At 31.1% G+C, this 17200-nt stretch overlaps 1 protein-coding gene across 1 annotated transcript; it reads left to right on the top strand.

The window, feature by feature from the left end:
* The first annotated feature begins 3879 nt into the window (after nt 1–3879).
* LOC146906791 (beta-glucosidase 12-like) lies at nt 3880–12580 on the top strand. The gene is made up of 15 exons (XM_085726618.1): nt 3880–4161; nt 4488–4543; nt 4787–4927; nt 5015–5063; nt 6645–6703; nt 8454–8529; nt 9521–9598; nt 9715–9802; nt 9926–10163; nt 10484–10599; nt 10725–10942; nt 11095–11129; nt 11229–11331; nt 11437–11530; nt 12249–12580. The coding sequence occupies exons 1-15, from the start codon at nt 4062–4064 to the stop codon at nt 12427–12429; spliced, it is 1632 nt and encodes a 543-aa protein (XP_085582744.1). The 5' UTR covers nt 3880–4061; the 3' UTR covers nt 12430–12580.
* Nucleotides 12581–17200: the final 4620 nt, after the last annotated feature.

Here is a 17200-nt window from a genome sequence, read left to right as displayed (position 1 = left end):
GTTTTTTTTTACAACTTTATAATCGTGGTTTAATTCCTTAAAAAGATGTGGTTTGATTCTCTAATTGAAATAAAATGTATTTTAACATTTCATAATTGCTTATATAATGACACATCCAAACACTTTAATTTAAATAAGTACTTTTTAGTTTACATATTTAGTGGGACCAAAACATGTCATTTTTTTATGAGGACTAAAAAATAAAATTGACTATGTTTATAGGGATCAAAAACTTATTTAACTCTTTTTTATATATATGTTAAAATTATTACTATATTTTAATATTGTTTTTTTTTACAACTTTATAATCGTGGTTTAATTCCTTAAAAAAAACTGTGGTTTGATTCTCTAATTGAAATAAAATGTATTTTAACATTTCATAATTGCTTATATATAATGACACATCCAACTTTTTAGTGTACATATCCAAACATAAAGAGCTTATTGGGTATAAGAGCCCAAACATAAAGAGCTTATTGGGTATAAGAGCTTATGATGTAAGCTCTAGTGCTATAAGCATCAATATAAGTTGTTTATCCAAACAGGGTCATTTTCTCTTTTTTGGTGGTGTTCGGGATTCGAATCTCAGACCTTGCATATATTATGCATTGTCCTTACCAACTGAGTTAAGCTCACGAGGACTATATATATTTTCTCTAATAAAACATATATTGTTACCTTGACCAAAATAAATAAATGAATATATTGTTACACTTTTTTTAAGGCACATATATAAGCATTGTTACGTTATTATTTTTTCTGAAAAAATGTTTTGTTATGTTACTGTCAATTGTTACAATTTTTTTTGGGTTAATTATGTTTCTAGTCCCTATAAAATAGCGACCTTGTAAATTTAGTCCTTACTTAATTTTAATAGCATTTTTAGTCCCTATAAAAAAAATTTACTTATAATTTTAGTCCCTGCTAAAACAAAGTTTGATTAATTATCATTAAACTCTTAAATTTTTGAACGATTTTTTTAAGACAAGATTAGAACACTATGAAAGGTTCGTTTACTAAAATTTAGAATTTTCTGACATGAAATGAATTAAATATGAATTTTTTAAAACGACAAAAGTTAAAGATAAAAAGTAATAAAATCTGGATGTAAAAATCAAATTTTGCGATAATTTTTTGCGGAGGAACTTTTAGTAATGTTCTAAACATGTCTGCAAAAAATTGTTCAAAAATTTAAGAGTTTAAGCATAAATTAAACAAATTTGAATTGAGTAGGGACTAATACTCAGTGCAGAAAAACAAAATTAGGGACTAAAAATGCTATTAAAATTAAGTAAGGACTAAACTCACAAGGTCGCTATTTTATAGGGACTAGAAACATAATTAACCCATTTTTTTTTAAGGAATGTCAATTGTTTCAATAGTGTAAAAAAATTAGGGTTAAATATATTTTTGGTCCCTATAAAATTGGGAACTTCTAAGTTTAGTCCTTACTTAATTCTAATAGATTTTTCACTCCCTACAAAAAAAAAAATTATTTCTAATTTTAGTCCCTACTACAACAAAATTTGTTTAATTATCCATAAACTGTTAAATTTTTGAACGATTTTTTTTAGAGAAGTTTAGAACACTCTCAAAGGTTCATTTACTAAAATTTAGAATTTTTTAACATGAAACTAATTAAATATGAATTTTTTAAAACGACAAAAGTTAAAGATAAAAATAACAAAATCTGGACGTAGAAATAAATTTTTGCGACAATCTTTAGCATAGGAACTTTTAGTAATGTTCTTAACACGTCTGCAAAAAATTGTTCAAAAACTCAAGAGTTTAAGCATAAATTAAACAGATTTGAATTTAGGGACTAATACTGAATGCAGATTTTTTTTTTAAAGACTAAGAACTATTAAAATTAAGTAAGGACTAAACTTAAAAGGTCCTAATTTTATAGGGACCAAAAACATATTGAACCCAAAAAAATTACGTTTTTAATATTCTTTGTTGGTTAAATTTAACATTTTTTGTTAGTTTATAGTCATCAGTTATCAGTCATCAGCCATCAGCTATAAGTTATCAGCTAAAAGCTATCAGTCATCAGCTATCAACTATAAGCTATCAGCTAACTTATCAGTCAACCGCTATTTTTTCCAAACAGAGCCTAACTGATAAATAATATAGGCATCACCGCTCTATTTGGACAAAATTCACTCGGATAAAACTTTGCAAATATAGTAAGTTTTACTATGTCAAAACTAGAGAATAAAGACGCTCTCACATGGATAGCGAGAGTTGAACTACATCATTATATTGTATGAATAAATTTCTAATCAATTGATTCAACATATGTTGACTTATAAATTCTAACCACCTTTCATAAAAAAGGTGCTAACCTTCTTTCAAAAAAAAAAAATATAACTTTTAGTTTCAACCAACTTTCTTTTAAAAGATCGCTTATTTGTTTTTTATGATCAACATCACCATTCTAGTTGGACAAAATTCACTTGGATAAAACTTTGCAAATATAGTGAGTTTTACTTTTCAAAACTAGAAAATTTGATAGAATAACGGATAAATAATATAACTTTTCATTTCAACTAACTTTTTTTAAAAGATCGCTCATTTGTTTTTTATGATCAAGCATCACCATTCTAACTGGACAAAATTCACTTGGATAAAACGTTGAAAATATAGTGAGTTTTACTTTGTCAAATACTAGAAATTTTGATAGAATAACGGATAAATAATATAACTTTTAGTTTCAACCAATTTTTTTTAAAAGATCGCTTGTTTGTTTTTTATGATCAAGCATCACCATTCTAGTTGGACAAAACTCACATGGATAAAACATTGCAAATATAGTGAGTTTTACTTTGTCAAAACTAGAAAATTTTATAGAATAACGGATAAATAATATAACTTTTAGTTTCAACCAATTTTTTTTTACAAGATCGCTTATTTGTTTTCTATGATTAAGCATCATCATTCTAGTTGGACAAAATTCACTTGGATAAAACTTTGCAAATATAGTGAGTTTTACTTTGTCAAAACTAGAAAATTTGATAGAATAACGGATAAATAATATAACTTTTAGTTTCAACCAAATTTTTTTAAAAGATCGCTCATTTGTTTTTTATGATCAACCATCACCATTTTAGTTGGACAAAATTCACTTGGATAAAACTTTGCAAATATAGTGAGTTTTACTTTGTCAAAACTAGAGAATAAGGACTTACTCACATCGATAACGAGAGTGAACTACGTCGTTATGTTGTATGAATAAATCTAATTGAATCAACATATGTTGACTTATAAATTCTAATATTTATCATTAAAAGTTTGGAAGAGTAATATGTGTTTGGTTTGCAAAACAGTAAGTACTGGACATAACAGTACAAGACAGAACAGCACAACACAAGGCAGAACAGCACATGACAAATTTTTTACGGCAATGAGTAATTTTATGTTTTATACGATTTTTGGGGGACAAAATGCTATTTTGGTATTTTATACAACTTGTACGTGGGACAAAATGTTCTGCTGTGGTTTGGTGAGGGACAAAAATATGAGTTTTTGTTCTGTCCCTTGCCTCCAGTTTGTCCTGTACCTGAAACTGTTTTACAAATCAAACACTGGACAACTAGAGTTGTTCTGTCCTGTCCTTCATTTTTTAGCAAATCAAACGCACAACAAAATTATCAAAACAAATGAAAAAAAGGAAATAAATAAAACATAAAAAAAGAAGAGAAATCAAATAAACTATAAAGTATTCAAAATTGTGTGTAGTGGCAGAACCTTTTTGGCGAACCTAACAACCTTTCAAAAAAAAGGTGATAACCTTCTTTCCAAAAAAAATGTGCGTACCTACCATTCTTAAAGAAAATAAAAAATAAATACACATGGCACAACCAAATCTACGAATATGTGGTCGCTAGCGTTTTCAATTAATTTCTCACAACTTAATTTAATCTTTGTTAAAAAAGATATTTAGTTTTATTTTAAAGAGTAAAAAAATACATTATTTAGTTAGAAGGTCTATATATAGCAATATCTGTATTTAGAGTTGAAGAAATCTCAAACAATATCAACTTCCAGAGTTTTCTTAGATGGAGAAAATGGAGATTCTGTCATCTTTGAGAATTACTAAAACCATTCTTGCAATCTTGTGGCTTGTTTTGTTTTCCAACATTCGGGTCCAGGCACAAGGTTTGAGCATTTACTTCTTTTAATTTTTAGATAATCATCTTCTTCAAGAAATGAAGTTCTCACTTTTTTAATCAAGCAAACATGGTTTCCATGTAAAGTAAATTATATATTTATTTTTTCAATTGATAGCATTTATTTTTAGCAAAACAAACTATGTCATTTAAAATTTTAAATTCAAAATATAAAACCATTTTAATTAAGTAACATTGATGTTTCATTAATATGGTCAAATGATTTCTAATTTGAGACAAATTGTTTTTTGCCCGTGACTTATAACTTACGACGAACAGAATAATGTAAAGTGTATTATAATGTTACTATTGCAGGAATACTTCTACTTCCCTCACAGAAACCATCTCAACGTGATTTATCTACTCCACAGGTAGTTATTAGTCATTGCCATGGTTTTAGCCATAGGGACAATGATATTGAGTCGTAGTAACTTCATTACATATTATTTAACATGTTTGCTTAATTAGTACTCTTCTGGTCTCAAATATAAGAGGAAAAAAATCAAACAAGATTGATATATTTTGTTCAAATTTTTAACTAAACACATTGGTTTGACTTTTTTTTCCTTCTTATATGACTTTGTTTTACTTTTTCTTTTCTTTTTATATTTAAGACAAGAGTAATACCGATTGGAGAAGGAGCTACCACTAATGCACATGACTCTATATTGAAATTTGTTAATTCATCAAGCTTTCCGAACCAGGCATCGTTCCCACATAGATTTTTGTTTGGTGCTGGAACATCAGCCGCTCAGGTACATGCTAAAAATTTGCAGGCCTATAGTAAGTTTTTGTGATTGTAGATCGAATTCACAATTATTGATAAGTTATTGTGATTGTAGATTGAAGGTGGAGCTCATGAAGGAGGAAGAGGGCTTGGTATATTTGACGGTATAATCTCTCTCTGTGTGTGTACGCGCGCGCGCACTTTTCAACACACTTTTTTTATTGGTTAAAATCTACATGGGTCTCATGTTGGTCCCATCTAAATTTGGTGGGTCTCATGTGAATCAAAGAGAGTGTGTTGGAAAGTATGTCAAAATGTGTGTTGCTAGCATTATATGTCTATACTATATATATAGAAAATAACTTCTTTCAGCTCTTTTGTGCTGACTTTTTCTCTTTTCAAAAATTCCTTCAGTTTTCATTTCAAATAACACATATAACAAATAGATAAAAATAAATTTTAATATTAAAAAATATAACAAACACGATATGAATATACATATATATATATATATATATATGCTTTTTTTCTTTATCATTTAAAAAGTGTAACAAACTTGATCAGATATTTATACTTAACTTTTTCATTATCTCAATTATACTCTTAAATAACTTTTTCTATAATAAAGATTGTTGTTGGTGTCATTAAAAATAAAATTAGATTATATTTTTTTGTTATATTGTTCATGTCATTGAAATAGATAATCATGGTTAGTTTGCTTTGTTATAACTTGAAAGCAACAAACATTTATATTTTTAGTTTTATATAAAAATAAAAAAAATAAAATAGCGAAAGAAAAATTGGAAGATATATATCCTTTTTCTTACCGGAAGATATGCATATACTTTTTTTTTAAATGGCAAACTTGTTTTTTTTTTTTGTTGGGGTTTGAACTCCGAACTTTATATATATTATGCATTGTCCTTACCAATTGAGTTACGCTCACGGCAACGCAAACTTGAATATATATAATCAATTTATTATATTATTTTTGACAAATGCTTGGTGGTTGGTTAAATATATTTTTTTCATCTCGAAATATGTAGGTTTTTTTTTAGGGGTTGGAATAGGTAGTAATTGGTTTTTAGAATGAGAAAATTAGAGCAGCGGACACCCCCCATCCACATTTATTCTCTCCCTTGATTTCTCCTCACTCCTTTTTTTGTGGAGTAATGATATTTTGACATCCATTTGATGACAACTTTGTTGACAACTTTGTTTTTCTCACTTCTTATTGGTCAAAAACAATGGAGAGAGAAAAAGGAAGAGAGAGGATAACAACATCATGTGAGTATAAGAGAGAAAGTTGTCTAAAAGTTGTCAAAAAGTGGTCGTCAAAATATCATTTCTCTTTTTTGTGTGTCTTAGAAGGTGAGAATGTGGGACCCATGCAAGATCAATATTGAGGGGATGGGGTGTCTAAATATCATCACATGTATGGGACATGTAGTATATACTCTTTTTTAGTGTGAGAAATGATATTTGTACATCTACTTTTGACAACTTTTAAAAAACCACCTTTCTCATATACTTGCATTTAATTTTATTCTTTAACTTCTTCTTTCTCTCTACATTGTTTTTGTCCAATAAAAAGATAAGAAAGGTAGTTGTCACAAAGTTGTACAAAATTGATTGTATAAGTATCACTTCTCTTTAGTTTTTAGAAGCAACATTATCTTGTAATTATTGTGGCTTTTTGCGTCAATCCCAATAATTACTTGTTTTGTTTTCTTCTTAATAAGCAGCAGTGTATTCTGGTTATGATAAATTTGTTACAAAGATTGAGCACTACAAGAGATATAAGGTGAGTTCATTTTCTATGAATTTTTCGCTTTTTTTTTTCTCACTAAAGTTAGATATTTTAGAGTTTGTTATTGATAAATATTATTATAGGTTTTTTGTGGGAAAATAATAGTATAGTTCTTCCCTCTAAAAAAAATATTATAGTTCTTATTTTGATAAGAATGTGGCCATGAACGCCCTCCTTATCTCTCGATTCTAATAGTCAAGTTTGTTGATGACTACTTAAAAAAATTTAGTGTCTATTTTTTTTTTTTGGTTACAAGGCTAAAAACAAAACAGAAAAAAAGCAAAACAAACAAAAGGAAAGAGGCTAGCGCCTCATAAAGAGGACTCCTAATTCATCCGTCCTAAGCAGAGGCAGCAGGTCCTCTGGAGGAGAAGAGTGGAGAGTCAAATCAACATCATTCGATGCTCCAAGTTTAGCCATAAAGTCCGCACACTGATTTCCCTCTCTGAGTGAGTGATGAAGGTTGAAATTACGAAAAGCCATGATGTCTTTGATGTTTTGTATGAGAACAGCATAAACATGAAAATGATTTAAATCATCTTTGATGAGGTTGACTGCAAGAAGGGAGTCTGAATAGCACGCCAATTCCTCACAATTTAGATTGATCGCCAACCTTAACCCTTGATAAAGAGTTGTGTGCTCTGCAAACAGAATGTCCTGAGAATGACTGATGTAGCCCGAATAACTTGCTATGTATGTTCCTGTGTTGTCGCGAAAGACACCTCCAAAACCTGCACGAATGGGAACACCAAGACAGAAGAATTTAGTGTCTATTGCTGCAAGTTGTGTTTTTTTAATGGAAAAATTATATATGTATGTGTGTGTGTCTATATATATATATATAATGAATAGTATAGTAGTACAAGAAGTAATCAACTCCATGTCTAAGTAACAAAGAAGACATAAAAGAAATACAAAAAACCCCCAAACAACCCACTGAGCACAAAGATCTCTATCACCTCCTTTTTGCTAAATCTCTGATCTGAACGAACCAAAATACGCATTGTGGATGGCTAGAAATCTAATGCACTGAATGAAAAAATGAGATTGTTAAAAGAGGGAATTATGGCGTGTTTGGATGATGGTTTAAGAAGGGAATGGAGTGGAGGAATTACTCTTTTCTTTTATTAAATTATGGATAATATAATTTTTTTTAAAATAAATTAAGTGTGATTGAAGTATTATGTGATCATTTATCATGTTACTATTTCAAGTTTTAAGAAAACAATATGTAGTGTTCGTGATTTAAAAACTAAAAGTAAGTCATAACAACCTACGACCCCGATTTTGAATTATTAAATAAAAGAATGTAAGTGTTTAAACAGGTATTACACATGCTCAACATTTCACCGTTCCATAAAACAAAAATCTTAAATTAGCAGCTGAATAGCACATCAAATTTAATGTAATAAATTAAGTTCTCAACATCTAGTAAATAAATCAAAGTTTCAATCTCCCATTATCTTAAATTATGGTGATTTATTGGTATTTTGGTAGAAGATACCAATTTCTTGATGCCCTGGTAGTGTTTTTGATAAAAGTTTCAATCTTCCATTATCTTGATGATATTTTTCTTTGTTGTAATGGAGCTTGAGTACCCTTGTACCCCCCCCCCCCCCCCCCCCCCAAATAAACTTTTTACTTATAAAAAAAAAAAGTAATCATAAAGAAAACTCTAAACATAAAATTTTATGTTTAATTTTTTGAATGTATTTTATTTGTTTTGATTTGAATGGTCTTGTAGAAAGATGTACAAAAATTGAAGATTCTTGGAGTAAATTCTTACAGATTTTCCATATCTTGGAATAGAGTAATACCAGGTAAAACTTTTGAACTAACATACTCTAATATAATATCTACTTATAGTTTACAAAAGGAATTTATTAATTAATGGAATGTTATAGTACATTCATTAGTTTTTGTGGCAAGTGATCATAGTAAATATTTTTAGCTATAATATAACTCGCTAACATTTTATTTCTGAAAATGAGTAGGTTTAGGTAGTCATAGAAGAATAAGTATCTTCCCAATGATAGAAGAAAAAAGAGATGATGGATAGTTGTTTTTTTTTTTTTTACATAAAGTTGGTCGATGGTTGTTGTTATTGCTAAGATTCTTGAAATGTCTTTTCTTTAATTTAATATACTAGTATGTCTTGGAATAAGAGGCTTAGTATATATGATTGGCTATTAGTTTATTTGTCTCTCCCAGAGTATCAAGTCATGTGACCAGATAGGACATTCAATGTGGGAAAACTTTTTCCATAATTGTTGTAAAACTTCTCAATTTTCATTGTAGTGTGGGATTGTAGTGTGGGATGTCATATTTTATTTTCGGATATCATTTTTCTTTCTAAATGCTAGCTCTCTTGCTCAGGGAAGAAAGGATAGATGAATGGAACCCTAGATCTATAATTTGGGGAAGAATTAAATAAATAGTTTTTTAGTCATTCACCTAATAAGCATAAATGTAGGACACATAAGAAAATATTAGATTGATTACTCAAATAAAATTCTAATGGAAAGGAATAAAATGTCAAAAGGTTTTTAACTTAAGGGATAAAATGAAAGGAAAAAAAACTTAAGGAACCGAGTTGAACCAAACAATATGTTTAGGGAATAATTATATGGTTATTCAAAGGAAGTACAAATAATTTTACCAAATCATTACTCAAATCACATCTCACTATGTTGATAAAATTCCTTAAACTATATTTCATATGCTCAACCAATAATTTTTGAATATATCCTTTCTTGCAATATTTAATAAGATACTTATATTTATCTTTATATTCAACAACCAATTTTATAGATGGAACCTTAAAAGGAGGTATAAACAAAGAAGGTATCAACTTCTACAACAATTTGATCAACGAGTTACTCGACAATGGTATGAATAGAAGAATCCAATATTCATTGCAATAACTAGATTCAATAAGAAGTATGTTTAATGTACATGCAACAATTTTTATTTTCTTGCTTTACATGACCCATTTGATTGTGTAGGTATTGAACCTTTTGTGACTATGTTGCACCTTGACTATCCATTAGCTCTTCAAAAAAAGTTTGGAGGCTTCTCAAATCACTCTATTGTGTAAATCTCCTATATATAATCTCTTCTGGATAATTTATTTTCAATAAATTGATTCAAACTCAAATAAGTCTATCAAAATTTATAGAATTTCTTCATGCATGCTTATGTAAAAATCAATTTTAGGAAACATTTCAAGGATTACAGTGAACTCCTATTCAAAACATATGGTGATCGAGTGAAACATTGGACTACAATTAATGAGCCAGAAGTCCAAGCTATGTTTGAATCTGTGTACAACGTTGGTAATTGGTCAACGGACGCATGTCAAACTACTAAAATATGTACAGAAGTATATACTAAACTTCATAACTTCCTCATCTCCCATGCTATAGCTTCAAAGTTATACAAGTCCAAATTCCAAGTAAGATATATTTTTTAAATTTTATGTTACATGTATACTCTTCTGGTCTCATTTAAAAGTAACTTTTTACTTTTTAGGTTTTATTAAATGAACCTAAAAAGTAAAAAGTTGCTTTTAATTGAGACCGGATCGAGATTCAAAACATGACCGAAGGGATTCTGAATCCTCGATAATAGTGATAGTAATATTGATTTTGACACTAATTTAGTAAAATCAACAAAATTGACATTGACAATTATCAACATTAATCAAACTAGGTTATAAAATAAGGAGAATTTTAAAGAGAAATATTGTCATTTTCCATTAAACTTTTTATATAGGCAATTCAAGAGGGAGAAATCGGACTTGTTATTTCATCAGAATCATATGTTCCTTACAGTTCCAAACCAGAGGATGTGGATGCTGCTCAAAGATTAACCGATTTTAAATGGGGATGGTTAGTGGTTTTTAGTTATGCTATAAACCACTCACATTTAGTGTTTTATTATTTGTTTGATATTTTTCTTCTTCAATTATATGTATAATTTTACGATGGTCAATAAACCACTTGAATTTCTACAGGGTTTTAGAGCCATTGTTCAACGGAGATTATCCAAAAATAATGAGAAAGCTAGTGGGGAAAAGACTACCCAAATTCACTAAAAATGAGAAAGAAATGTTGAAAGGAAGTACAGACTTTATTGGAATCAATTATTATACTTCTCACTTTGTTAAAAATGAACCAAATAGAAACAAGATTAATACTGGTGACAATTTTGATGCCTTGGCTGTTTCAGAAGGTAAATTTTCATTCAAAATAAATTATACTTTTTTAAAGATAACAATATTTCTCTTACAAATCAAATTCTACTTATTTGATATGTAAGGGAATTACAAGAAATTAAAATAATTAATCGTTGTCTAGCTCATTGTCATTCTTTCATTACTGTAGATATTAATGCAGAAGGAAAAACTCTTGGTTACTTGGTGAGCAAATAATGATATAAATTTATAAGAATGGTATTTGTTAAAGGGATAACTTAATTACTATACTTTTACCTTTTGTTCACTATTGATATTTTGTAGGATCAATATGGTGGTAGATATGTCTATCCCGAAGGATTATATAATTTCTTACTCTACATTAACAAAAAGTACAAAAATCCCAAAATCTACATCACTGAAAATGGTTGGTTTTCATTTTGATCATATTTACATCATTCTAATTAAAATATTTATAATTTATGCCACAAAAGAGATCAATATTTTTTTGTGTGAAATCCCCTCTTTGTAGGAATTCCAACGATCAAAATCTCAAATCCATTGAAAGACGAGCATCGAATTGCTTTCATTGCTGCACATATAAATGCTACCAAATCAGCAATTGAGTAAGTTGTTTTTTCCACTTCCGTAGAATTTGAAAAGGATTTATCTAATGTTACTTTTCTAAGGCCTATTTATTTTGTAGTGTGTCTATTCCAAACTTGTATAATATTGTTTTTCTCAACTAATGTAGAGTTAAAAAAATCAAAAAAAAAAAACTATTAACTATATTTTTTTGGTTGTTTAGTTTGAATATAATCATGAACCTTTAATTTGATTCTTGCGTATGGAGAAAATTCATTTCAGAGAGGAGAATCCATCTTGTGTCCTCCGCATATTTTTTGATAGAGATAGAGATTAGTCACTGCTAAACGGCGGTGGAAACTTCATACATATAACATGGTAACCGGAAGAAAAAAAAATCAAGTACATTTTGAAAAGAAAAGAATGAAATTATAACATGTTAAATTAAAGTAGATTTTAATGACTACACATGAATAATATAATACTTTATATTTAAACATTTAATCATATTTATATATATAGAGAGAGCATAAATTTTAATCTCTTTCTAATAATCATGGTTTTTACCCATAAAATGTATTGCTCACTTTGAAGGAGTTGCATCCTTTAATATTTATAATTTTAGTTCAAAATATACATAATATCAAAAGGCGACAAATAAAAAGTTATGAAACAAATCTATTGTGAAATGTCATGCTTCTGTAACTTTGTTTCCAAAAGATACAGATATTTAATACAATAATATTTCTACATTGACAGTGATGGCGTAAATGTTCGTGGATACTTTGCATGGGCAGCATTTGATACGTTTGATTTTACGGATGGATATTCTCATCATATGGGGCTTTATCATGTCGATTTTAATGATGGTCTCAAACGTATACCGACAGACACAGCTAAATGGTACAAAAATTATTTGACCCGTGATTTGAAACAATAAATGTTCTTTTTGTAATTGGCCACATCTTGGAGAAGAGGGAGCAGTTTCTGGTTTAAGTATGATTATTTATATTGTATTGTTTGTTTTTTGTTATAAATAAAACGCAGTATTCAGTCCAATGACTCACTAATATATTACTTATTTCCTTTTTTGTTTGAAAGTTTTTAACGGTTTCACATCTATATGTTCAATTTATATTAGTGAAGATATTTCTGTGAGAAATGTGTTAAAAATGATGACTTGAAAATAAATAAATTGGTCCAATGATCATTAGATTAAATTGCCATAAAAAAGTTACAAACCCCTAATTGTGAAATGTGACTTTAACTAGTTATTATGAGCTAGATCTTGCTGCCTTGACAGTATAAATATGTTAGTTGGCAAGGCAGCATGGTCTAACTAAAAAAAACCTCTTGAAACATCTTATCTTTCATCATTATTCTACATATCTGAATACGAAGAAGTTGTTTTGAACTTGATCCATTTGCCCCGCCGATAGAAATATGTGGGTTGGCAAGTCAACTGGATCAAGTTCAAAAACACCTCTTGGAACACCTTCCCTTTCATCACCACTTCTTTTATTATGTTGTTTTAGGCTATTGAATTATGTCGTTACCTTTTTCATGTGTTATTCACCATGTAAATCCTCCAAAGATCAAGGTTAAATACAATCTGGGACAGTTTAGATTATATAATCTGAAATGTTGTTGGCGATTTCGACATATATAATCTGAATCATCCCAGAATGTGGACGGTGGAGTTACACCAATAGTTTGTGGTGTGTTGAATGTTGTTTTTGGTCGGTTTAGGTATGGTAAACATTCCTTTAACTGTAGTTACAGTCTATGATAAGTTTATGGCAAAAAATAGCCTTCTATGATTCAACATATTTATTCCTTCTTCACTTCTCATTCATTCTTACATTTTATTTCTCATTTTTTCAGTTAAGGGTGTTTTATGATATCATGGTCATTGTTGACCGCTCATACGATCCATGAAATTGCTGTATAGTTTTTTGCGGGGATCGTACGATGGTCGGCAGAAAATTTTTACGTCAATCACAACACATTTTATTGGTTTTACTACAATTCGGATTTAAGGATCCAAAAATTCCTACAATTTGATTTGGATTTCATAATACGAATAAAAGGTATTTTCGTAAAATAAAATAGGGTGCGCGAGAAGCTAATGAGGTGGGAAAAGTAATAGTCAAACAGTTATCCCATAAACAAGTTCATGTACATTAGAATCAAATTATCTTATGGCTATTATTTTTCCCACCCTTGCCCATTCTCGCGCGCCCTGCGCCCTTTACGAAAATACCCTCCATCCAGATTACACAATCCGGACACTTTTTGGATTGTGAAATCTGAAACCAATCAAAACATGTGATGGCTATGTCTTCGTTGGATCTTAGCCAATGGAAAGGGTGTAAGAACTTCCGAAGTATATAGTCCGGACACAACATGCATGTTCCGGATTATACAATCTGAAAGCCCTGCTTTAAAAAAAAAGGGGGAAAAGTAACGGGATTTTTCGGATTATGTAATTCGGAAACCTTGATTATATAAAACTTCCAAGAACCTAGCTACAGTTCACCACCTTTCTCTCCAAACACTCCCTACACCTCTAGATACACACCATTTTTAGCGAAAATGTGATTTGGAGCAGCAATCTGGTCATCAAGATGCCTTAACATCATCATTTTCGACTGAATGCAAAGGTAATGTGTATATAAACCTTCCCTCATTCGATTTATAAGTGCTTTTCTTTTGATCACGTCAACATATCTGTACTAGAGCAGTTCGGATTATAAAATCTGAAATCAAGCAATGTATTTCGGATTACGTAATCCGAACAACACCAGTACAGAAACTGTGTGCATTTTCTGACCCTGCTCTCGCGCTGTTTCAGTAATGGATGTTCCCATTGATGACTTCATTGAATTGTCACCTAATATTGAACCTCCTAATGTGTTGCCGGTTGTTTTACTTGAAATTATAGATGATTTCGGAAATGCCAAAGCCGAGGATCCCTCCACCCACCACCACCACCACCAAAAGTATATCATGGAGAACATTTTACCACCAAGCAAAAGTTTGCTACATGGAATGATTTGTTGGAGTGGGTTCGAGAGAAAGCAAGGAAGTTTGAATTTACAACCGTCATTGGTAAATCTGATAAAGGTGGAAATGGAAGAAGTGAATTTGTTATGTTGATATGTTAAAGAGGAGGTTCATACAAGGAGTACTAGAGGAAGACTCGGCGCAAAATTGCTGGTTCAGTTAAATGCGAGTGTACGTTTCGGCTGAGAGGTTATTTGTTGATTGCTGGTGATTGGAGCCTCAAAGTTGGTGACGGTAAACACAACCATGACATGGAAAATGTGTTGAAAGGTCATAAATCCGTCGGACGTCTAAACCCAAATGAACGTGTGCACCTTTATGAGATGGCTGATTCAAAGGTTCCTCTGAGGCAAATGCTTACCAACTTAAGGAAGAGGAACAAGAACACTTCAACTACAGTCTAGCATGTTTATAATGCTACTCACCGGTATAGGAAATCCTTTCGGGGTTCAAGAAATGACATGCAACATCTCTTGAAGTCGTTGGTTGAGAATGAGTACGTGTACCATTGTAGGAATTATCATGATTCCAATGATGTCAGTGATATATTTTGGGCGCATCTGTAACGACCCAATATTTTATACATGATATCTTTAATAATTTTTAATTTATTATTTTAATGAATTATATTATTTCAAAAAAAACTTGATTATTTTATCTTAGTAGAAGTTATGTGTGTGTTTACTACTTTATATTAGTTTTCTAGTAAATTGTATAAGTGTAAGTAGTAAGAGACAAATAATTAATTTTAGGATGCATTTGAACTAGTGTATGGACAAGTAAAGAATAATTAGTGTCATTAAGATTAATGATCACGTCATCTCTATTGATCCTCCTATTTTATTTGAGCAAAATTATGATCCTTCATTGTCTATATCACACAAATTCAAAACCTGATGACTAGAGAATCATTTTATTGATTGCTTGGTTTTGTATTTACGCCTATATTTGATAAATAGAAAACGGTTTAATGTTTGATTTTGGAAAAGGTAACATTTGGTTGTCGTGGGAGAAGTTATCGATCCACAAAAGGTATGGTGCAGGTATGGGTTTTAAAGACCTTGCGGCCTTTAATGTCGCAATGCTTGGGAAACAAGGATGGAAGTTTCAAACTGAAGCGGATGCGTTGGTTTCTAAGGTGTTCAAAGCAAGGTACTTTCCTCGTGGTAACTATCTTGGATCAAAGTTAGGACACAATCCTAGTTTTGTTTGGCGAAGTATATTTAGTGCAAAATTGGTTGTTAGGCATGGTGCACGGTGGAGAGTAGGTTCTGGTTATGGTATTCCTATTATAGACGAGCCTTGGTTAAGCGGGGGCAGCAGCATAGAGCCAACAAGCCCAGCAGCGCAGGCTTTACAGGGATACTCTGTTGGTCATTTGATACATCAAGGAACCAAAAGTTGGAATGAAGAGCTGGTGAGATATATTTTTGACGAAGGAACAGTGCAGCAGATTCTGAAAACGTCACTGTTCCAACAAGTGAATGAGGATAGGTTGGTGTGGCAGCCTGAGAAGAACGGGCAATATTCGGTAAAGAGTGCATACCGTGTGTGTATGGAAGAAATAGTGGATAATTCTCATTTAAAAAGGAATGGTTATTGGAGCGGGATATGGAAATTGAAAGTGCCTCCGAAAGTGAAGAGTTTGGTGTGGCGAGTGTGTCGGGAATGCTTGCCGACTCTTGTAAGATTGAACCGTAGAGGGGTCACATGTCTGCCATCATGTGTAAAATGTAACGATCCGCATGAGGACAGTTATCATGTTTTCTTTCACTGCTGTACAGCAGTTGGTGTGTGGAGAGCTGCAGGATTATGGCAGATTATTGAACCGTTGCTGCACCGATTTGATGATGCGCCGGACATAATTTTTCAGGTGTTGTAAACTGTGACAGCAGCGCAGTTAAAGCTGTTTGTTACAATATTATGGAGCATTTGGAAGAGCAGAAATCTTAAGTTATGGCAGCAGGAGGAGGAGAATAATAATAACATCATTGAAAGAGCCAAGCATTTGTTAGAGGGGTGGAGGATTACCAACAGGAAGCAACACGGGCTGCAGCAACATGACAGTACAGCTGCTGCCATAAACACATCAGCAGCACAGTCTGGCCATAGAAGAAATGATGTGATAAAATGGCAGAAGCCTAGGCGCGGAAGAATGAAGTGTAATGTAGATGCCTCTTTTTCGGCTTCTAGGAATAGGTTTGGTATTGGGATGTGTATCCGTGATGATGAAGGGCAATTTGTACTCGCTAAAACAATGTGGTTCACTCTGATGTGCTCAGTTGACGAAGGAGAGGCTCTTGGTTTGTATCATGCTATGCGGTGGATAAGTGATTTACAACTGTCAAATGTTGATTTTGAAGTTGATTCGAAGCGAGTGGCTGACTACTTCAATCGAGGCAATGGAGATATCACCGAATTTGGAGTCATTACGGATAGCAATATACAATTTTGTTCCTTGCAATTAACAAACTCTCAGGTTGAGTTTATAAGGAGGCAAGCGAATGTGGTTGCGCATGAGTTAGCTCAAGCAACTACTTCCTCATCTAGCTTCCGAACTTATATTGAAATACCGGATTGTATAAACAATTTGATTGCTAATGAAATGCTATAAGCATATTTTCTTCAAAAAAAAATACATTTTC

Source organism: Medicago sativa, chromosome 7, assembly GCF_051527215.1.
Source record: "Medicago sativa cultivar Bolivia chromosome 7, Bolivia_mono, whole genome shotgun sequence".
NCBI lineage: Eukaryota > Viridiplantae > Streptophyta > Magnoliopsida > Fabales > Fabaceae > Medicago > Medicago sativa.
This window is presented reverse-complemented; position numbering and strand designations above follow the sequence as displayed.

Coding starts and splice junctions, on each gene's coding strand:
- LOC146906791 (XM_085726618.1), top strand. CDS start 4,062: ATGGAGAAAATGGAGATTCTGTCATCTTTGAGAATTACTAAAACCATT. Junction 4,162..4,487: donor CATTCGGGTCCAGGCACAAG/GTTTGAGCATTT, acceptor TTACTATTGCAG/GAATACTTCTACTTCCCTCA. Junction 10,943..11,094: donor TGCCTTGGCTGTTTCAGAAG/GTAAATTTTCAT, acceptor TCATTACTGTAG/ATATTAATGCAGAAGGAAAA.